Here is an 18,379-nt window from a genome sequence, read left to right as displayed (position 1 = left end):
ATATTGAATTGGATACAAAACTGGTGGTATAGTCCCTTTCTCGCTCTCCAGGCCCTGTAGATTTCCTCTCATGTTCTGTTCAGGATAAGATTGGTCAGTCAAGCTTCCTTTTACTTTTTACCTCAGTGTTTTTTGCTTTAAGTTTTTATTCCCTCCAACTTTTTCTCAACTTTTAAAACTATTTTATTCCAGACTTTCCTGCAAGCTGCACAAATGATTTCAGCTTGCTGGATACAGTGGGAAACATGGTTTTGGCTCCAGTTGGCTAAGTGTAGCGGTTCCGAGCAAGTTATATTGCCTTTCTGGAAATTTCAGGACATGGATCTAAAACAAGAACAGAGTCTGATTACTGTTGTCCCTCTGCTCTACTGTTGTCTCTCTGCTGAGCAGTGTCAGATGTCAGGGCTTTGCAGGTCAGTTCCCCAGTGGAGGAGAAATCAGTGACATGATGTTAGGGTATTTTCTTAGTGTAACTTGTTTTATTTACACAATACATCAGTCCTTGAACAGAGGTGGTCACAGATAGCCCACAGGCAATCTCTTTTTTCAAGAATCTCATCCAAAACACCAATGTCCAGTTCCCACGGAGAAAGTCTCCCCAGAAATGGCACTAATTAGAGAGATTAAGGCAGAGAACAAACTCCATTGCTGCTTGCCACAGTTCCCCTCAATAGAAAATACATCACAAAGCTAATGACAATGCAGCACTTCTTTTGAAGACTGAACAGTGCTCACATACTAAGAAAAACAACTTGTAAGACTGTGTAACAGCTCCCTCTCACAATATGTAGAAAGGCATCCAGGCAACCAGTATGTAACAGCTGTGGTGCTACAGGAGCCATCAATGACATTTGTCTCTCACTGCTCCTTCCCCATTAGCAGTAAAACAATGGCCACAACGGGAGGCCCTATGAAAGTGCTTCTATGGCTTGACGTAGGACAGAGGTGAAAAGCGTGGTTATGGCTAGTCTGCCCAGTCTGAGCACAGCTTATGCCAGCATCCTGAGCCACTTCATAAGGTTAATTAATTATTAATTATTATTATCAACTGATTTAGGAGCAGAGTATCATATTGGGCTTGATTCTCCTCTCACCTGTATTGGTGTAAATCAGGAATAACTATCTGCACAATGGAGTTACGCTGGTGTAAAATTAATGTACAAGAGAGCAGAATCAGGCCCATGGTCAAAGTTGCTCCTCTGCTTTTTCACCGTGACAATGCAACATTACATCACAAACAGCATGCTGACAGCACATCAGATTGTGCAGGAAGCAGTATGATCTAGTGGCTAGGCCTTGGTGAGACTCAGGAGACCTGGGTTCTATCTCCGGCTGTACCACTGCCCTGCTGTGTAGCAATGGACAAGTCACTTTACTTTACTGTACTTCATTTTCTCCGCCCACCCTTTGCCTGCCTTGCCTATTTGGACTGTAAGCTCTTCAGGGCAGGGGCTGTCTCTCATTATATGGATGTACGGTGCCTAGCACAATGAGGCTCTGATCACAACTGGGAATTCTAATAAAATTAATAATAATCGTGATGTGTGTACTTGGCCTCCTGGACAAACTGTTAAAATGTGGCACCCCTTTACCTGGTATCAAACATATAAATAACTTCCAAAGCATAGGCAGCGTGTAATGGAAGCACGGGGAGGCTAAGCCTCCCCAAACCTTGTGCCACTGGGGGGGTGGGGAGGGCAGTGATGGATTTGGGGCCCCCTGAAAAAATCTCCCCCAGCCAAGGCCCCACGGCTGGAGGAGCTTGCAGTGGCACCGAGCTTTTTTGGTCTTGGGTTTGCAGCGGGTGAGGGCGGGGAGGAAGAGTGAGTGGGGGGTGGAGCCTTGGGGGGGAAGAGGTGGAGTGGGGGCGGAACAGGGCTGGGGCTGTGGGTGGAATGGGGGTGGCGGCGCCATGGGGAAAGGGGCAGAATGGGGGTGAAATGGGGCAGGGCCGTGGGCGGAATGGGGGTGGGGCCACAGGGGGAAGAGGCAGAATAGGGTGGGGCCATGGGCAAGGCCACTGGTGGAAGGGGCGGAACGTGGGAGGTGCTCCAGGCTCAGAGCTCCAGCCAGGGCAGAGAGCTCTGCCGTGGTCCCAGCCGAGGCTGAGAGCTCGACCCCGTCCAGGGCCAAGCTCTCAGTCCCCTCCCTGTAGCCCCAACTGAGCTCTAAGGCCCACCCCACCCCCACCCCAGCTGGGGCCATGGGGGGGGGAGGGGCCAAGCTCTCAGCCTTGCCCTGGCCAGGGCCATGGGGGTGTGTGGAGCTGAGAGCAGTTAGCGGGGACGTGGCCTCAGCCAGAAGAGGTGGGGCAGGGGGCGAGCCTCCCCATGGGGAACCTTCACCCGCTGCCCATGTTCCAAAGTAAAAAACAAACTAGCAGAACCAAAATCCACCAAAGAACAATGAAACACTGAAAGTTAGGGACAAGGCTTCACTACTTTGCTCCTGAATGTACTTGATATTTCTATGTACCGTGCTGTGCCGAATGTATCGACTGGATCCTAATATTCCATTGGTTTCAGTGGAATGGCACTGGATGGCACCTGCAGTCTTGCAGAGGACCAGCAGTGAAACAGTTAAAGGACACCCAGACTGTTCATTCTGGAAGCTAGCTAAAGGTTGAAAATTCTGTGAACAAACACTGAAAATGCTAACTGTGAAATTAGAAAATAGTAAGGATGACTAAAACCATCATAAATGCTATGCCACCGCCCGCCACATTATTCCCTTAAATTGCTCCCCTGCCCTTTTCCACATCAGTGATATGCTTCTGCCAATAGTGAATAGTGAAAGATCAGGTGTGAGGGGGGGAAAAACATGGAGTATTATATGGAATAGTTTACCTCAGAACTTATTGATATCTGATACAAGCATGATGGCAAATTATTTCTATATCATGGGTAACCTGACTCACTGCTGATTACATACAAAGAGTCAATGCAAGAATGTATGACGTGTAAAATGTTCAGTATCAGAATGAATTTTACTATTATTCCCCCTCACCCCCTGCCCCCAAAGAACCATTCTTGATAATGGAAACTACACACCTGATCTTCCATTCACCTGCCTGAAAATGTGTCCCTTTCCTTTCCTATTCCCTGCACTCATTTTCCTTCAAGATGCCATAACTTGATTCTAAGATATACACACCAAATAATATAGGGCCTGATCCAAAGATCACTGAAGTCAATGGAAGTCTTTCCATTGATTTCAACGGGCTTTGGATCAGGCCTATAAAGTCAGTGGTAGAACTAGTCTAAGTTCTAGCTTCCTTGACTAATTCTCTACTTTTCTGAGCATCACTTAAAAGCACACGTGTTCCAAACTGATGCACCAAAGCTGTATGATGTTTCCTGGTGAAGCTCTGAGAACAAACAAGCATCTGTCTCTCCCACTCATGTGCCTGATCCAAAACATTTTCTAATCTGGCCTTCAGCATTCCGTTTTTTTAAATATTTCATATAGTTAAGTCTGTAAGGAAATTGTGGGCTGCGATTTTGTTCCTGAAAAGTCAACTTTCAGCACTCACCACAACTTTCAGCACACATTGCAATATTGCTGCAAATTTTAGTGGTGCTGTGACTTGCCCACCAGGTTGCAATGCTGCTCACACAAATTAGGCCTGGCTACCCCGGCGTCATTACTGGGTCAGGCTGGTGGCAGAGGGAGACTAGGAAAAGGATGGGGACCTATGTGGGCTTGGTCCAGGCTCTTCAACGGGCTTGCCCTGTTTGCTGCCCTGGCTCTACACTGAGTGCTGCTGCCTGCACTCAGTTCTGAGGGCACTGGCCTTGTACTTTGCCCATGTGCAGTTCTGCCTCCGCTAGGTGGTGCAGGCTGGGCCTGCCGAGCAGCAGCGGCTCCTGTATGACCTTGAGGACTTCACCTTCCACAGCTGCCTGGTCACACTGGAGGACAGGCTCAGGAACAGCCCTGTGAATGGGACTCGGGGAGGCAGGAGCTTGTGCCTCCAGCAGGACACAGTGACAAGACACAGGACCCCCGGTGGTGTCAGATCCAACAGGGCCTTTAGGGGGTCGCTGAGCTGGAGCCAGCTCCAGTGCACAAGGGCTCAGGACCCTGCATCCTTCCCTGGGGATTGGAGGAATCGGAGGGAGGTTTCCAGCCCCCATTGGAGGGTAAAGGACCCTGCTGCCAACTCAACATCTAGTCAGTTACAAAACAAGAGCGCCCATGTACACCTGCACCTCCCACACCTCTGGCCCCCTACCCTGCAACCCTACCACACCTCTGCCTTGGGGGCACTTCTACACACATCTGCACGTGACCAATATGACATAGGGACAGTTGGGATAAATCTGAGTGGCTTTTCAACCTCGTGAGCCAGGTCGCAGTGCCACTCACTCAAATTTGGCCCCACACCAAAACTACAACAAACTATGGCCACAACTTTTGAACCTAAAAAAATCACAACTTTCTTACAGCTTTAATTATGAGAGCGTTATAGAGGTCAGGATTTTCCAAGCTAGTTTTTAGATTCACAAAATCAGTTTGAATTCACAAATCATTTGCTCCTTAATTTTTTCCTCTAAAAGGAGTTTAAACATTTAAAACCGCCATGTTTTTAATTATAGGGAAACTTGTGTTATGTACATAGGTGGTGGAAGTAGTGGTGTAGGGGGTGCCGCAGCACCCCCTGGCTTGAAGTGGTTTCCATTATGTACAGGGTTTACAATTTGGTTCAATGGCTCTCAGCACCCCCACTATAAAAATTGTTCCAGCACCCCTGGTTATGTATGGAGGAGAGATGAACCTCCCCAAAAGCCGGATTGACCATGTGTATACTGTTATCTTTCCATTAGAGGCACTCGCTCTCCTCCTCTGCTTCTTTCTTCCGTTTTCTGCATCTATGCTGAACTAAACTTGTTTCTGCTGTATTTTCACCCTATTTATTTACTGGACAGTTCCCTCTTTACTTCATCTCTGCTCCTTTTTTTCAGTGTCTCCCCTAAGCAGAACATTAACCCAACAATTAAGCTCTAGTCAAACTTTTGAACCCATTAGATTCAAGTTGGTTAAGGACAAAACAGCTTTGAGCATCTTTAATTTCAATAATCAATACCTATTCTAGAAAGTGGGTGGAGTTAATGAATTGGTTACAGCAACTCCTAGACGGCAAGATAAAACAAATCCACTGATTTTCTTACCACTGATCTATACCTTTCTTGTCCTCATCATCCAGTCTCACACTCACACGGAAGGTTGGTTGAGATACTGGGGGGGGGGGAAATATGCCAGCTTTAGACCCTTGGTCTTACTGGAGTGGTCCAGCTCTGAAAATGGTATGAAATAGATTCAGTTCCTAACAGAGTTTCTGTGATTTGACAGGAATGAAAGCAGCTGCATCTGAATCTCTCTCTCTGGGCTGCGTTATTTAATCTTCCCAAGCACTCCCCTCATCTCTCTTCATCAGCAACTGAAATTTCAATCTTGAATCATCCCCTTTTCCTTGTAGGTCCCTCTCAAAATTACTTTGTTGTTGTTTGGCAGGGGGCTGGGAAATGGAAAAGAGCCCGGTCATTGAAGTCGAGGTTCAGTATAAGTTAATGCTGTATGATAGGCCAGGAGATAGCAAAGTACTGGTGCATTAATTAGGCTCATAGGCAAATATCTGCCAAATATGTGCCTCAGAGTGGTTATTAATATGTTGTTTTGTGACAGATGTTATGCTGTTGCTCCTTTGTCCAAAAAAAAGTACATCATATGCTGCACCCTCCTGGACACTAATAGTATAGCGTATTTTTCAGAGAATTACTTCATACAAAAGATTGAAGTATGAATCTGATCCGTGAAAATTCAGTTTCCATGGCTTCTTCTGAATGATCTTCCCTTGTTTTGATTGGTCTGAAGCTCAAGTGGGATTCAGAAACAGAAGCTTTATCCATACTATATCCAGGCAAATTCAAACTGTGGATTTAGATAGCATGTCCTCATCTACAAACTATGCCTCCTCCCTGCCTGAGGGCAGAAAAGTGACTCACACAAGTATGACACAATATTGAGTCAACTGGAACCACTGCATACATATATTTTTAATTGCACGTAAACTGATACTTAAATGGAGAAGGCATTTTGCTTGCTTTGCAAAAATTCACTTTACTCCCCTTATGCAGTTTCACTTTTAAAAAACCCAGAAATGAAAAGCAATTTGTAGGAAAGACAAGGTGAAAGGGAAGAAGACAAGTTTGCTTGCTGCCCATGTTCTTGTGCTGATCTGTATTTAAGTGACCAGCAGCATGTGCATTCAGGATGATGTCAGAAAAAGCTTGGATAAGAAGGGGCCTAAGTGTTGAATTGAAAGGCATTGCGATGTATGTTATCCAATCTATTATGATTTAGTTTTTGCACTGCATTCTTTAAATGGGGAGAAGTCCTCCTTCTTGCTAATGAGGGAAAACCCTTGTAGTGTTCTGATGCAGCCTACCACAGAAGAGAGACATACAGTGCATGTCTTCCTGCTGACAGAAAACATACTATTCTTCCTTCTTGCTTTCGTTGTTCTCTAAAGATTATTCTGACTGCAAGTGTGTGATACACAAAATAAATAGTGAGGGAAAAATGGATGAAATTCAAAAGTTGTCTTTCTTTTCTTTCATTGTTTTCTTCTTCTATCTTTTGTTTTTGAGAGACGGTTAGAATATGAAGGTGAATCAAGTTAGAAAAGGGCAAAGGAGGAGCAGGTAGGGAGGGAGTGGATTAGTGATTTGTTTTACTACTACCACCACAGCAGGGCCGGCTCTAGGTTTTTTGCCGCCCCAAGCAAAAAATTTTTTGGCTGGCCTCCACCCCAGCCCTGGGCTCCCCCTGCACCCTCCTGCCGCCGCAGAGCTGGGCTCTCCCCCCCCACCCGCACCCCCTGCCGCCCCAACCCTGGGCTCTCCCCCCACCCCACCCTCACTCCCTGCTGCTCCAGCGCTGGGCTTCCCCCTACCAGTGCTGACTCCGCCTGCTCCCCCCTCGCCTCCAGCCGGTCTGGCACTGGCAGGGTCAGGGTAAGCAGCGGGGCTCCCGGGCCGCGCCTCAGCCCAGGGTCCCTCCAGCCGGGGCTCCCGCCTCCAGGACTGGCCGGGACCCGGGAGGGCAGAGCCGCGGGACCACCCGTCAGAGGAGCCGGGGCAGGGCAGCCCCAGAGGGAGCGGAGCCCCGGAGAGTGGGACGCGGGCCCCACACGGCAGCGCCCCGGGCACCGGTCCCTACTATTGCTCCGCTGCTGCTGCTCCTGGCCGCCCTGTCGCAGTCTCTGGGTGGCTCGTGCCGCTTCGCCCAGTCCCGGCTGCAGCGCTGGGGGGTGGACGCCCTGCGGCAACTGCAGGCGGTTCCGTGCGCTCTGCGGGGCGGCCCCCAGCCCGAGTGTCCCGCACTCGGAGCCCACCCGGCCATAAGGCGCGGGCGCTGCTCCCCGACGCCAACTGCAGCGGCCCCAGGGCACCCCCCATGCAGGATGTGCTGCTGCTGCCAGGGCCGGCTCCAGGCTTTTGCTGCCCCAAGCGCAAAAAAAAAAAAAAGGGTGGCTGGAATGCCGCCCCTGAATATGTGCCGCCCCAAGCACGTGCTTGGTTTGCTGGTGCCTGGAGCCAGCCCTGCACCGCAGAAGCCAGCAACAGCCCCATCCTCCGGCTTGCTCAAGAAGCCAAGTGTCAGTAAAGGCAGGAGCACACATTGCAATAGAATCACTGTAGTTTTTACGATGAGTTCGTGGTATCTGAAAAGTCCTGGCTTGACATCCTTAGATGCTGAAGAGGTACAGCATGGGAAATAGCAGTGCCCAATGGCTCAGCCAATGTGCGCTAGCCTCAAGCGGGCAGAGAGCAGTTCGCTCTCCAACCTCTTTTTATCTTTGTTCTCACTCATGAGGTTGCCAATTGTGATGTGGATGCAGATCTGCTAGGAGCTGGACTGAGACCAACAACCCATTTTATGATCACACAAGACAATAAAAATCCATCAGATGGTAAAGACTATTGATCTGGACTCTATTTAAACTTCTGCCCTACATATGAAAAGCTGTGTGTCCCATTACCAATTCCTCAATCTTTCCAGTCCCCTGTAGCAGTGCTTTAAACAGGGGCAAATTCTATAGGGGTAGGGTATTAATATAATACCTTATACTTACGCAGTGTCTTTCACAAGAATTGCTAACGAGCCAAGGCCACTTCCACCTTAATTGAATTGGCTCGTTAGCACTGACCCCCCACTTGGTAAGGCAACTCCCATCTTTTTATGTGCTGTGTATTTATACCTGCCTACTGTATTTTCCACTCCATGCATCTGATGAAGTGGGTTATAGCCCACGAAAGCTTATGCCCAAATAAATTTGTTAGTCTCTAAGGTGCCACAAGGGCTCCTCGTTGTTTATGCTGTCTGAAGTGGCTTACAACTGTGCGTGCCAGCCTCAGGTCAGACTGTCAAAAAACAGGGCAGACACTCCAAACTGATGGTATAGTCTATAATTAGATTTCACCAAGCCAGTAACATATATACACTCCTGGATCACTGTTAGTCTTACCATGGAGTCACAAACAGTCCCCCTAGGCTCTCCAGCCTGCCTTGCCACCCAGACAAACTGGACTTTGTTATAATGGTCCCTTATACCAAATATCACATTACATTAGATTACTCCCAACTCCAAAGGGTCGGTCAGTTACCTCTGGTCAATGGATACTCTCGACCTCACACCAAAGACAATGCTGGCAGTCAATTTCTCTAGTACACTAACTAAAGATGTATTAGCTAAGAAAAGGAAATGAGAGTTATTGAGAGGCTAAAGCAGGTAAAATACACTAACAGATAAGTCAAAGTTTGTAAATCCAAAATGTTAACAGAGTTGTAGTAATCTGCTAGATTTCAAAAAGGGTAATTCTGGGGATCTCTGTCCACTTGTTCAGTATTCCACCCTGTCACAATCCAAACCAGTTCAGCGATACTGGATCGACCCCATATCCATTCTTATAAAGCAATCTGGCAAGTGTTTTCATCATGGCATGGGCTCTTCCTTTGGGTTTGGCTACACTTGCAGTTATAGAGCGCTGGGAGTTAAACCAGCCTTCAGAGACCGCAGCAGGGAAAATGCTGCTGTGTGCTTACACTGTTAGCTTCAAGCGCACTGACGTGGCCACATTAGCAGCTCTTGCAATGCCATAAAGAGCAGTGCATTGTGGTAACTATCCCAGTGTGCAAGTGGCTGCAAAGTGCTTTTCAAATGGGTGGGGGGTGGAGTGTGACAGGGAATGTGTTGTGTGTATGTGGGGGGAGAGAGAGAGTGTGTTTTGGGGGGGCAGAGTGTGTGTCAGCCTGCTGTCTTGTAAGTTCAGATAGCAGCAGACTCCCCTACCCCCTGCCTCTCTCTCTCACACACAGCATTCCACAGTAATGGTTTGCTTTGTCCCGGAGCAGATAAGCATGCCGGCTGTCAGAAACGGAGCTTTGAAAGGGGATATCCGCATGCCTGCAGCTGAGTTCAAAACAATGAGAAGAGTGGCCACTTGACTTCAGGAGAGTATGGGACATTTCCAGAGGCCAATCACAGCACAGTAATGCAACACCTCATCCACACTGACACCCGGGCGTTTCAGCCGGGGCGCAGCAAGCTTTATGCTTCTCGTGGAGGTGGATTACCAGAAGTGCTCCAGCTGTAGAGTCTAGGCGCTCTAAGTGCCTTGCCAGTGTGGACATCTCAGGAGTTAGGGTGCCCGGGGCTGCTTTAATGCGCTCTAACTTGCAAATGTAGCCAAGCCCTTAGTTGACTAAATGCAAATTGAGCTTGTGAATTTCTATTGTCAAACACAATCACCCATGCTTTGAAGTTAGCAATCTACTTCCTTACATTCACAAGTAATTTAGTTACAATGATATACATAATGCAATTGCCTGTCATTACATTAAAACAGGGCTAGATAAGTGAAACAATACAAATAACATTTTATTAGTTTTCATGCAGTTGACATATCAAACATCTTCTCATTTTAGCACTAACACACACTTTAATCTAGGGTTATCTAATAACCAGGTATACATAATGTAATGTGATAGCAATCAACCATTTACAGATAAGTGAAGACAATATCATTCACATTTCCTTTGAATTAACACTCGAGTGAATTAGTATACTTGCCATTTCTTTGATATTCACACACAAGTGAATTGGCCAATGGCTTTGATTTGAGCTGGCCTGTCAGTGTCACATTAGGAATCATTTACTCTTTTTGATATATGTATATATTACTTAAATAGATTTTTTTAATGTTATGGCTGAGGTATCAAAATGGTGAGGGTGAAATTCTGGCCCCTTGAAGTCAATGGCAAAACTCCCATTGACTTCAATGGGCCCAGGATTTCACCCTGTTTAACACAGCCATTCAGTGAAATATAGTAGCGTCATTTGCTTTTTGCCTTTTAACATCTTTTCTTTTGATTGGTTAGCATTTCCTTCCACTTTGCACAAGTTAATGAGCCAGACAATAGGAAGAAGGATGAAATGGTCAGCGATCGAATTTAGAACCTGCAAAGGTCAAACTGACATTGTGCTATTTCAATATATAGGTCACGTGACAAATTGTGATCTTTTGTCCTTGTATTGGAGACTACAAGAATGGGGAATTACAAAGATGCATGCAATTTCATTTATACTTTGTAGGCTGAGGATTTGAATTTCAGTATTCCTCAGATGCTGGAACCACCACCGAATGACACTCTGCAGTGAAATGCTGCAGAAATGATTATGCATTGTGCTTTCAGTTTCATAAAAATATCAGAATTGCCCCTCAGAGTTTTATCTAAACTAATTGTTTGCAAGAGATTGCAATTGGGGCAGTTGGAAAATTTCCAGGGGCTAGAATGCAAAGGCTATTTCTTGTATATACTGTAGAACGCACGCCACAGCACATCCTGTCCTTGTCCAAGAACGTCCCTTTGGTGAGTTCAGATTTTTCAATAAAATGGGTCTGGCTGGATGGGGGGGGGGCAGGGAGGGATGAGAAGCACACAAAGACCCTCCCCCTTCCTTATGCAGCTTGCACGAGAGTCTGTCACAACTGAGTCCCTGCACTAGGGGATGGGGTGGGACTACTTGCCTGGTGTGCCCAAAGGGGTGGGGAGGAGAGGGAAGGAGGTGGGGTCACAGTCCTGCGCTCTCCAGGCCAGCCCACAGAGGAATCAGAATGCATCAGGTGGAAGAACAGGCTTCATCATCCTAACAGATAATACAGTCCATGTGGTCCCCTTGTGTATGCTGAGCCACATGGGGAGGGATTGTGCTTCTCTGAAGTACAATCCCTCTCCAAGATCCCTATAGGGCAGTTGTGCTATGCACTATTCCCTAATTCAGGCCTGTGGTATTGCCATAATTTCTCTATATTATTCAGTATAGGAAATCAGAAGTATTATTGTCTCATAATCTCCCTTAACAAGCAAGGCCATATTTGATTGATGACTCTCCACTACCTATAAAGTTTAGTACACTGAATTCAGAATGCAAACTGCTGCTGAATTAGATCTTATTACTGACATATTACCTCTCCAACTACTTAGTTTTCAGTCTTAGTGGGGGCTTTATATTTTCTCTTTATTTTTTCCACTGAAGACTGCTGCCAGACTCTCTTTGGGATTCACACTCTTCTAGGGCTTGATCCTGCTCCAGTGAAGTCAATGGGAGATTTTTCTCTCTCCCCCGCCAACTTGCCCTTCTGTTCCATGGATATCTCATGGCTAGCTCTGCTCTGGTTATCTTTTCCCTACAGATCTCCATCAAGCTCACTTTGTGAGGGACATATATCTACCTGTCTTGACTCTATCTGTTCCTGAGTATAATTAGCAATAGATTGTTCCAGTAAATGTTTCAATACTGAAGTCTTTCTACTGGAAAAGTGTCCTGTTTGTCCCATCTCTCTGATTACTATCAATTTCCTTCATTCAGATATTTTTGTTTCCAAGGTCAGAAATCTTGGAGACATCCTAACCCCCAAATTATTTTCTCCTCTCACTTCCCCCTTTAAATCTGAGTATCACCACTTCTGGAACAATGCCAGAATTTGTCCTGTCCCTGACCCTAGCCTGGGCTGCAAGTTATAACCTTTATTCATGCCTTAATTACTTCCCACCTCAACTACAGCAACTCCTTCTTCTCTCAACTTTAGGTGATCCTGAATTCTATGGCCAGACTACTCTTTCACTCTATGAAGTAGTACTATGTCATTTTCAATTTCATCATTTACGCTGGCTTGTCTTCTTTGTTTCCAATATTACCCATGGACCTGTGCCATCCTACCACATAGATTTAACACCAACATACTCTACCCCCACTCACTCTCCTCATCTAGTCCTGACCTCTGTCTTCTTCCTTTAATTCTCTTAAATTTGGAGTGGCTACCTCAGCGCAATTGAATCTTGTCCTCAAGCACCTTCCCCTTTTTTTCCCTTTAGGTTATAATTGACATGTTTGTGGCTTTCTCTAACATGTTGTGGTGCTAAAGATTAAGGAAACTAAAGGAAAATAAATGTATACACTAGCACAAATGGCATATGTTGACTCCGTGGTCACTCTTTTTTTCATTTTACAGTAAACTGAATTTCAAGGGTCAACTTTTATTTAAAAAGCGATCTACAACTGATTATATTTTAACCACTGTGCTAACTGAAGTCCCCCAACTCTGATTTAAACTCTGATAAACACCTGCCCTCAGGCAGGCCTCTGAGGATATCAAACAAAGAAGAGCAAACACTACCAGATCAGAAATGGACAGAGAATTATACCAGTGTAAGTGTGGTAGAACCAGGTCTGAGGCTAGCTTAAGAAAAAATCACACACTGGAGGGAGTACACTAGGGTCTTTAGCTTGGGGAAAGGAGTAATTCAGGGTATGTCTACACTGCAGTTCAAAACCCATGGTGGACCCACACCAGCTGACTCAGACTTGTGGAGCTCAGGCTAAGGGGCTGTTTATTGCAGTGTAGACGTTTGGGCTCTAGGACCTTGCGAGGTGGGAGGGTCCCAAAGCTTGGGGTGCAGCCCGAGCCTGAACATCTATACCACAATTAAACAGCCCCTTAGCCCAGCCCCTTAGCTCAACTCAGCTGGCATGGGCTAGCCGCAGGTGTCTAACTGCAGTGTAGATGAACGCTTAGTGTCCAAGTGCTCCTTATACCAGCCTTCCCCCCCCAAAGGACATAGTTGATGAGTTGCTCATTACACAAGAAGGGTTGAAGAAGTCTTTAGTTTTTTCCTAAAACAAGCTGAAGATAGTGAGAAATTACAGCAGAACAGTTTGAACACAGATGTAAAAAACAGCTGTGGGAATAACTGATTTTTGATTCACTGCAATTCCAAAAAACTGAAAACAATTGTTTTGGGTCATCCCCAAAACAATTTTTATTTGAAATTTATTGGGAATTGAAAAGTCAAAAAATTTCATTTCATGTTGAGTGAAATGTTTTATTTGACAAAACCCAAAATATTTTGTTTGGATTTTTTAATTCTTTAATTTTTAAAAAAATAAAATGTAAGGACAATATTGTCAATAAAAAATTCTAGATGTTTCACTTTTTTTAGGTTTTTTTTTTCTGACATGAACAATTTGGCAAAAGTGATGAATTTACATCACACTTCAGTTTCACCAAATTTGCATTTTTTGCCAGAAAAAAAGTTTTGGCTGAATAATTTCACCCGGCTCTAGTAAAAAGTTTCTACAAACCCTTATATTCGATACACTCAAATGGTTTATAGAAAACTAAACAAATTTAACAGTTACTTGAGAACTTCAGTCCAATTCATTGCTGCCAAAGCTAGAAGTCATTTTGATCTTGTTTACAAGTTACCTTGCAGACACTGTTTGCCATGTAATGTGTTTTTTCCCCCAATATGTCTGTCTTGTCTATATGGGGACACTCAGGAAAATTAATCCGAATGATAAGTGAATTAGTTAAACTGCATTAAACCCCTGTGTGAACGTGCTCATTCAGAATTAAAGTGGCCTTAATTCAGTTTAACATATTTCACTTTGGAAGTACAGTATAGAAGATCTGCTTGTTCCTGGCTGCAGTTAGGATTCTGTCCTGATCTCTCAGTCCAGAGAGACCATTACAATTCTTGAATTTCTATTATTAGCGGAATTATGTTCTATTCTTTTGATAGGGAATCTGCAGACTCTTTCAATTTAAACCTGTTCTTCAGTTTTCAGCACCCACAACTTCAGTTATCCATCCACACACTTAAAAAGCCGACAAGATCTCTGCATTCCATTCCATCTGGAAATTCTACAACCCACAGACAAGCAGCAGGCTCTTGATTTTCCAGCATTCTCCCCTGTGGTATTCCAATGATTTATTGCTTTACAGTCTGAATGTCATGATATGGTCAAAAATCTCATTTTTGTTGTCCACCTTTTTAAAGTTAATCTGTCCCCAGTACTTGAGTGAGCTCACCCTGTTTCCCACATTATTAACATGAGACGCCTGTTGATCCTGGCTGGCATCCATCAGTGCCAGGGATACTTTAATTTCAGTAGCATTTGAGTTAATTTGTTTAAAAATTGTCCAATACAGTTTTCAGAACTCACAAAAGGGCCTGCATCTTTGAAAATACTAAAATGAATCCCTAAAGTCAGGGTTTATTTTTGAATCAAAGAGCTTTAAATGCTAAGTAAATTGGGCCTTTCAGTACCCTCTGAGGTAACTTCTATACCAGATAGGGAAATTGAGGTACAGAGAGGTTAAAGTAACTTGCCCAAAATCACAGTGGCAGAGCTAGCAATAGAGCCCAGGAGCGTCCTAGCCACTAGACACACAACCTCCTGAACTAGCTGAGGCTCAACTAAGGATTAACCTCCAGAGTGCTAGGAACTTTGAAAGGACAGACTAATAGACATGCTGGGCCTTGTGCAGGTTTAAAGGTAGCCATGTGGGTGGGAGGAAATGACAGATATTTTAGGAGGTGGCAGGGAGGTCCCTGGAGTTCGGGACTAAGTCAAAAGGTCTGAGTAGCTCCCAGAAGTTTGTCTGCTATTGAAGTTTATGGTATTTTCTGTTCTTTGCTTTCTGCTTTTTTTCCTGGAAATAATACTGCCTCAAGCCTGGTCCTAAAACCATCACACACTGTCAACTGAAGAACAGCCGGCCCTTTACTTATCCCTCTCTCTTCTTTGACCCAGCTGTTTTTTCCCAGTCTGTAAGAACAGTAAATCCTTCCCTCCTTCAATTATCAGCTACCTCCCTGAACTGATTTCCACCTCATGCACAACTCCTCTTCTCTTCCAATAGGACTAATCCCTGCTGTTAATGAAAATCACGTTTCTCTAGTCTGCTACCAGGGTTCTCTGGAGCATCTTATGGGATCCTGCTCTCTGCAGTGCTTCACAAAGGGCCTAGCAGAATAATTTCCACTGCAGCAGGAAGTTCGATAGCAGGGTATTAAAGGAGCCTGTTGAGAAAATGAGTGCTTCACAGAGCTACAGATAGGAACAGCTCTAGGTTTTATAGGACTCTATGCAGAGTAACTCATGTGGAGTCCCATCCAGCTCCCCCTTCCTTAATTTATTTACACCCTCTCCCATCCTTAGACAGTTTGGAGCTCCCTCCCCCTCAGGCTCTCCTGAGTTACTTGCATATTTGACTCCACAGCTTGAGGGGAGGCTCCCCCACCAACCCAACGTAGTCTGGAAGGCTACGAACCAATGCTGAAGTGCAATTTTTCCAAGAGAGAGGGCATTTAGGACATTTAGGGAATCTCTGCTTGTGTTGAAATCAGTCTGGAACATGGGTGACCATAGGGGTGTGGCGGGCTGGCTAGAAGATTTTGTGTGGGTCTGGCTATGTCTGTGGAAAGGAGGAGCCCAACTGTAGCCACATAGATCTCATAGACCTAAGGTCAATAGTGGTTACTGGCATGTTAGACATTGTTAGGAATTAAAATAAAACAAAAATCCACAAACCCTTCTCCGTAAGTAAACATCAACAACAAAACCCAATCCTAAAGTGTGTCTAAAATGCAAAAACAATGAGAGAGGGATTTCTTTGATGAAACTGTAGAATGACAATATAACCCAGTTAACATTATTTGCGCCTGATTTTCTTCTCGCTTACACTGGTATAAATTAGGCATAGCTGCATTTATGCCAATACAACATTGTAACTGAGATTAGCATCAGGGCCTTGGCATTGAAGACACAGAATAGCAGTTATTTGCATTCTGCTCAGTGGCAAAAAGTAATTTTCCCCTCTGCTGAGACTCATGCCTTCTTGTCAGCTGTTGGAAATGGACAATGTCCACTTTGATTGCATTGGCCTCGTTAGCACTACAAAAGTAACTTCCTCCTTTGATATTCACCCCTTCTTGTCAACTGCCGATACTAGGACACTTCCACCTTAATTGAATTAGGCTCCTTAGCACTGACCCCCACTTGTGTTGTATCCACCAGACAAGGTATTAACAAACTTCAACAGAACTTTATTTACAGTGGAAATCTCTTTACCAAGCGGTAGCTGCACACTCTGTAACTCTCACTCAGCCTCCTCAACTCCTCCCCCCTCCTTCCTGTTTCCTGTCCTTTCAGACTCCCAACAGCCAGTGCTCCCAGTTCTAATAATCACATGCAGCATCTAAACACCACAACTTGATAAGGCAACTACCATCTTTTCATGTGCTGTAATATTTATACTGCTTTCTGTATTTTTCACGCCATGCATCTGATGAAGTGGGTTTTAGCCCACAAAAGCTTATGCCCAAATAAATGTGTTAGTCTCTAGGTGCCACAAGGACTCCTCGTTGTTTTTTGTATTTTTTCAGTAATGCTCTCCCTGCCTTTAGGTTAGCAAAACGAGGCCTAACAATTTCAGAGCTAAAGCATGCCCTGTATGAGAGGAGAGTGCTTTCATCTTTTCCCAGCATCTAATACAAACATTTAAACATTATTTTGTAAGATCCTGAATTCAAGGTAATGTTTGAACATTTAGATCGTGGCAGAGTGGGTCACAGAACACGGAGAATGATTAACTTAATTTGACTATCTTGTTTGTTTGATGCTGTCTAAGTCGACTGTGAGTCAATAAAACTGACACAGCATTAACACAGCTTTCAGCACAGAGCCAGCCTGTCCCAAAATGGGGATTAGCAAAGCCGTCTTTCTGTTACTTTTATTTCTATACACAGGTAAGGTTTCTTTATATTGCATTTTAATCAGTGAGATTCTGGCCAAACTTTCCAAATTTGGTGCTTGAAATTGGGTACCTAAATCCATATTTAGGCACCTAATTCAAAGGGCCTGATTTGCAGAGATGCTGAGCAACCACTGCTCCTAGAGAGGAAAATGGGAGCTGTGGTTGTGCAGCAACTCTGCAAATCAGGCCACTTTTATTTACTTGCCAAACTTTAGGCACCCAAGTCAGCAAACATTGACCTATATATTTAAAAGCGCAAATTAGTAATGTTCCTAGCCTTTAAAGGTCTATGTGAAAGCCACACAGCCCAGGGTCACTTATCTTCTCTCAAATCTATATTTGTTGCTCCTTTATGAAGGCTCTCTGACAAAGCATGGCAGCTACAGAAAGGGGACCCTGCAGTCCTGACTACCTGCTGCTGCTAGTATTTGTTAGTATTAGAGAGGGGTTCACACTGAAAAATTCAAATTCTACCTGGATTTCAGATGCCTTAAAGCAGTGCTGAAAGTGGCCTGAAAAAATGTATGTGGGAGGGAGCGGGGAAGGGAGTCTATCATAATCTGGGAGCAGCATTTTTGTTAAAAAAGTGCTTAAAGTGCACCCTTCGGTGACCTTGCTTGATTATTATTACTATTGTTATTGCCAGATCTGCGACCCCTGGGGGATCTCCCCCCTTTAAGCTCTGAAAATGTCCAGGAGTATTTGGGTTCAGAGATTAGGCTTTCCCATTAAAAGAGTAAGTGCTAGCCACAATATTTCTATCCAGAGCCTAGTTCAGATTCTGAATTCCTTCAAAGCTCCAGAATCTCCTGATCTAAATTTTGGTTTAGTCCCCTCTATACTTAAAATAATTGTTATGTATTATACACTATATTGTATATCCTTGTATATAATAGTATATATGTCTCATTTCCTGATTTATATGTTCTTCTGATTCAATGTAATGCACCACTAGGATACTCGCTAATTTTTGTGATTGTGTCGTACCATGCAGCCCTTAGAACGAATAACAACACTCAGATTGAGTTGTTTGCAGCTTTGTCATACCACATTCAACAAGTGGTCGGTTAAACAAAGGATTTGGCAGCACTAAATGGTGTAAATCATGAAACTTCGGACATAGGCCCAGTGGTAGCAGAGATCTCACATATTTATCCTGCTCTTTGCTAAAGTCCCAGAAAAAATGATGAACCATCCTTCAATGTTTTTGT

The 18,379-nt window shown here is 44.6% G+C and overlaps 1 protein-coding gene across 1 annotated transcript in view; it reads right to left on the bottom strand.

Annotated features, from left to right (window-relative positions):
* Window positions 1–18,379, bottom strand: part of MAP3K4 (mitogen-activated protein kinase kinase kinase 4) — a 207,067-nt gene that overhangs the window by 185,256 nt on the left and 3,432 nt on the right. Inside the window, exon 4 of the mRNA XM_065401448.1 lies at window positions 8,670–8,754. Coding sequence (XP_065257520.1) covers window positions 8,670–8,754 — 85 coding nt within the window. The remainder of the gene's footprint in view (window positions 1–8,669; window positions 8,755–18,379) is intronic.

This window comes from Emys orbicularis, chromosome 3 (assembly GCF_028017835.1).
Source record: "Emys orbicularis isolate rEmyOrb1 chromosome 3, rEmyOrb1.hap1, whole genome shotgun sequence".
In the NCBI taxonomy this organism is placed as follows: domain Eukaryota; kingdom Metazoa; phylum Chordata; order Testudines; family Emydidae; genus Emys; species Emys orbicularis.
The sequence above is the reverse complement of the archived record's forward strand: the minus strand, read 5'-3'. Positions and strand labels throughout refer to the sequence as shown.